Source organism: Phaethon lepturus, unplaced genomic scaffold (assembly GCF_000687285.1).
Source record: "Phaethon lepturus isolate BGI_N335 unplaced genomic scaffold, ASM68728v1 scaffold13203, whole genome shotgun sequence".
Classification (NCBI taxonomy): Eukaryota; Metazoa; Chordata; class Aves; order Phaethontiformes; family Phaethontidae; genus Phaethon; species Phaethon lepturus.
This window is the reverse complement of record NW_010531275.1, coordinates 21,460-25,054: the sequence shown is the minus strand read 5'-3', so window position 1 is coordinate 25,054 and position 3,595 is coordinate 21,460. Positions and strand designations below refer to the sequence as shown.

Sequence of the window (3,595 nt, the reverse complement as noted above, 5' to 3'; positions counted from 1 at the left end):
CTTTCCCCTATCCTTGAGTTACCAATATCCTTAGGTTACTGTACCTATCAGGTTGAGGGTAAGGAAGCCCAGCAGCTTGCCATTGACAAGGAGGCAAGGTTAAGGCCATTGAAAAAGAGATTGGAAAAAAGGCAGGAGTTCTCAGTCTTGCAGCGACTCCTGTCAAGTGTGAGGTATCCCTTCAAGGAAGAAATTCCCAAAGCAAACAGAGCAACATTGATGGAGGTATCCAGTATCTGAGAGAATTAGCTGTGGTGGAGTGATCTTTACCAACCTGCATGATGACCAGGCATCCAAAGACCCAGACAAAATCTGGTGCACGCAGCCCCTCCACCAACCGCCCCATTAGTTTTATTGCCGAGCATGACGTCATATGGTATGGGATATCCCTTTGGTCAGTTGGGGTCAGCTGTCCCGGTCGTGTCCCCTCCCAACTTCTTGTGCACCCCTAGCCTCCTTGCTGGTGGGGTGGGAAGCATAAAAGGCCTCGACTCTGTGTAAGCACTGCTCAGCAATAACAAAAGCATCTCTGTATTATCAACACTGTTTTCAGCACAAATCCAAAGCATAGCCCCATACTAGCTACTGTAAAGAAAATTAACTGTACCCCAGCCAAAACCAGCACAATGTATTATATTGAAACGGAAAACGCTGCAAATGTTTCCATGTTGCCTTTTTTGAAGGAGTACCTGGAATAATTTTGCATAATTTTTCTTTGTGGAAGATTGGTTTTCTCTGTTACTGTTCATAACCCAATTTTGTCCAGATAGGAGTAAACTGGGCCAGTTTCAAATATATTTAAATAACACTGATGAAAGTAAAAGCAGGGCTGTCTACCTTCTTCAAGAGGACTGCCAGGTGCTAAATGGGTTGTTTCACAAATCAGTGATAAATCACCTTGGTTTCTTCTTTTTTCCCCAGCTATAAGGAAAATGCTTTAAGGTTATCCAAGATACACCACGACCAGCCAGTTAAGCCTCTGGACAGAGCGGTCTTCTGGATTGAATTTGTCATGCGTCACAAAGGAGCAAAGCATTTGAGACCAGCTGCTCACCATCTCACTTGGTACCAGTACCACTGCCTGGATGTTCTGGCTTTCTTGTTCACCTGTACAACCATTGCTGTCTTCTTTCTTGTCAAGTGCTTCTTATTTTGCTGTAGGAGATGTGGCAGGATTGCAAAGAGGAAGAAAGAGTAGACATCTTGTTCCCACCAGCACTTTTTCTTCTCCTACGCTGATTCAGCAAGGCATTTATGCAGATTCTTTGGTGAATAAAATTATAAGGATATGCTTTAAGCTCGGCATGTCATGAAGCATCCCATTGAACTGGGTCATGCTAAAAAGCTGTTATGGGGCAGAGCTGCTTGCTTAGCCAGCAAATTCCTTCTCACCTAAATAAGACTGAATTATAGTCGCTTTATGCCTTGGGACCCTGTTAGCTGATCACACACGGTCCCTAGAATGATAATTGCTGCTCTAACTTTTTAAATTCATTTTGGTGTATTTCATAAATTCAGCCTTCCCATGTGTGGTACTGCAGGTCCCTCAATCTGCAACTAGGCTTCTTATCTTAACTCTGTCCTCTCCTATAATGTCACCCAGGCTTGATGATTCACAACCAAAATGCCTCCCCTGTCAGAATAGCTCTCTCCAGATTGGATAGTGAAGCTAAGATCATGGGCCTCTAAAAAGTACCCATGTCAATGGTCAAGATAATGAAAAACTTGGAGCTGCAAGTGCTGGTGAAGCCTGTATCATCACATTTTTTATAAATGTGCTGGAGGACCAGAGTCCTAAAACCAGCAGAGAAATTACTTTTCTGAGAACCATTTCTCTTTTCCATTCAGTCTGGAGTCCTGCTGCACAGGCCCTCATTCTAACTGCAACACTTATAGGGGTATGAAAACCACCTCTTGTCAGGAACTTGCCCATCTTGACTCCCAAATGTCTCTGACATGCTAAGTCATAAATGTAGGAAAACCTCTAGAGATGGAACTTGCAAAGAAGTAACATGACATATGGGAACAATGCAATAGTCACTTGCCTTGCCTGAAAAGTTGAGAGCAGCATTATTTTCCTTCCAACTCAGATAAGAGTGGTAGTAAATGCAGCACTCCTGAAATCATTCAAGATGCACTTACTGATGAAAGCCTACTAAAATGATGCTAGTTCAGGCCTCCTGTTCTAGGTAAGCTTATTCTACTCTGTGCCAGCTTACTCAAGAAAGAACCTGCCCCAATTTTAATTGGTATTTGCTGTATTCCAGATGCTGTAGAATTGTTTCCAAACACAACAGGCTGAGAAAACATATTTGTTTACATAATAAAATTTGCTACACCACATTAACTTTTTCATTAGCATTGTCAATGGTTTCAATGCCTGCTTACAACTCTTCATATTACAATATTTAAAGCTCAAGCGAATTGTCTCCAAAGTAAAGAAAGGTTAGAACAAGACTAGTGCTCCTAATGGTAACTTCTGGTAGACTGTTCCTAGGGTCATGATGAGATCATATGCAGGAACAGGCATATTGAAATTTGCATAGTGAAAAGAAAATGGAACAGCATGACATTCAGGCCCGAGATCTGAAAGGTTTTGCTGTAACTGTTCATAGAGCTGGGTCCTTAGGTGCAGCTCCACTAAGCTTGATCACTAATAGCCCCCACCATCCAGCTTCTGCAAGCAGAAGATTTGCTGAGATGTCAGTTTGGTTGCCAGAAGGCCACCAAGCCTCCTGGCATACTATGTGGACACTGGTCAGATAGGGCTAACAAAGAACTCTGAAAACCAGATAGCTGGGGAAAGTTGCCCAGAGAAAGTGCTCTGCAGTCACTTTAAGGAGGTGCTTCTTTTCTCGAACTTCCTTTGAAAAATCTGGCTTATCTAATATTGAATGTAAAATAGTAAAAAACCAACCAACAAACAAAACCCCTAGAACCTCCTCTTCTTTCTAGAATCTGTATATAAAGCAGAAAAAGATATCAAAGAATGAAGGTGGCCTATGATGTATTTCTCCAATTAAACACAGAATGTGTACCGAATTTGACAGACTGATCAAATCCTACTGCTAACAGGCATACTTCTCTGTGCAGAGTAAACTGTTTTGAGGAACCCAAATATATGTTCAACTTCTTGTACTGTTTAAAGAACCTCAACATAATTGCATGTTGGAGGTCAAACTTTTTGCTTAGACCATGTAGATGTTTACTATAGCCATGTGGACAAAAATACACAGAGCCCAAATTACTGTCCAATCTAAAACCCATGTGTTTCCACAACTGCCACACCGTGGCCAATCCTATACTGCAGCTTATAAAAACAGCTACAGCACTCAGCACTGTGGAGCTGGAGGTCTTTAAAGCAGAGGCTACAATCTGGCTTTGTTACATGAGAAGACACTGAAGAAAAGTTACGAAGTCCGCCGAGGCAGGGCTACTCATACAAGTTTTGAGAACTAGACAATTGCTGGAGAAACTGAACAACTTGACTACAAGTTTTTTCTTTTTTCACAGTTTTACCATTGGCATACAGATTAAAATACTTCCTATTTAAGAGAAATAACAAGTGATGCAGTAATCACTACAAAAAAAAAGA

At 41.6% G+C, this 3,595-nt stretch overlaps 1 protein-coding gene across 2 annotated transcripts in view; it reads left to right on the top strand.

The window, feature by feature from the left end:
* The window catches only part of LOC104618802 (UDP-glucuronosyltransferase 2A2-like), a 13,289-nt gene extending 12,055 nt beyond the window's left edge, over positions 1–1,234 (top strand). For both annotated transcript variants that reach the window (XM_010284498.1, XM_010284499.1), the window contains exon 6: positions 922–1,234. In XM_010284498.1, coding sequence (XP_010282800.1) covers positions 922–1,198 — 277 coding nt within the window. In that variant the 3' untranslated portion in view covers positions 1,199–1,234. The remainder of the gene's footprint in view (positions 1–921) is intronic.
* The last annotated feature ends 2,361 nt before the right edge of the window (positions 1,235–3,595 follow it).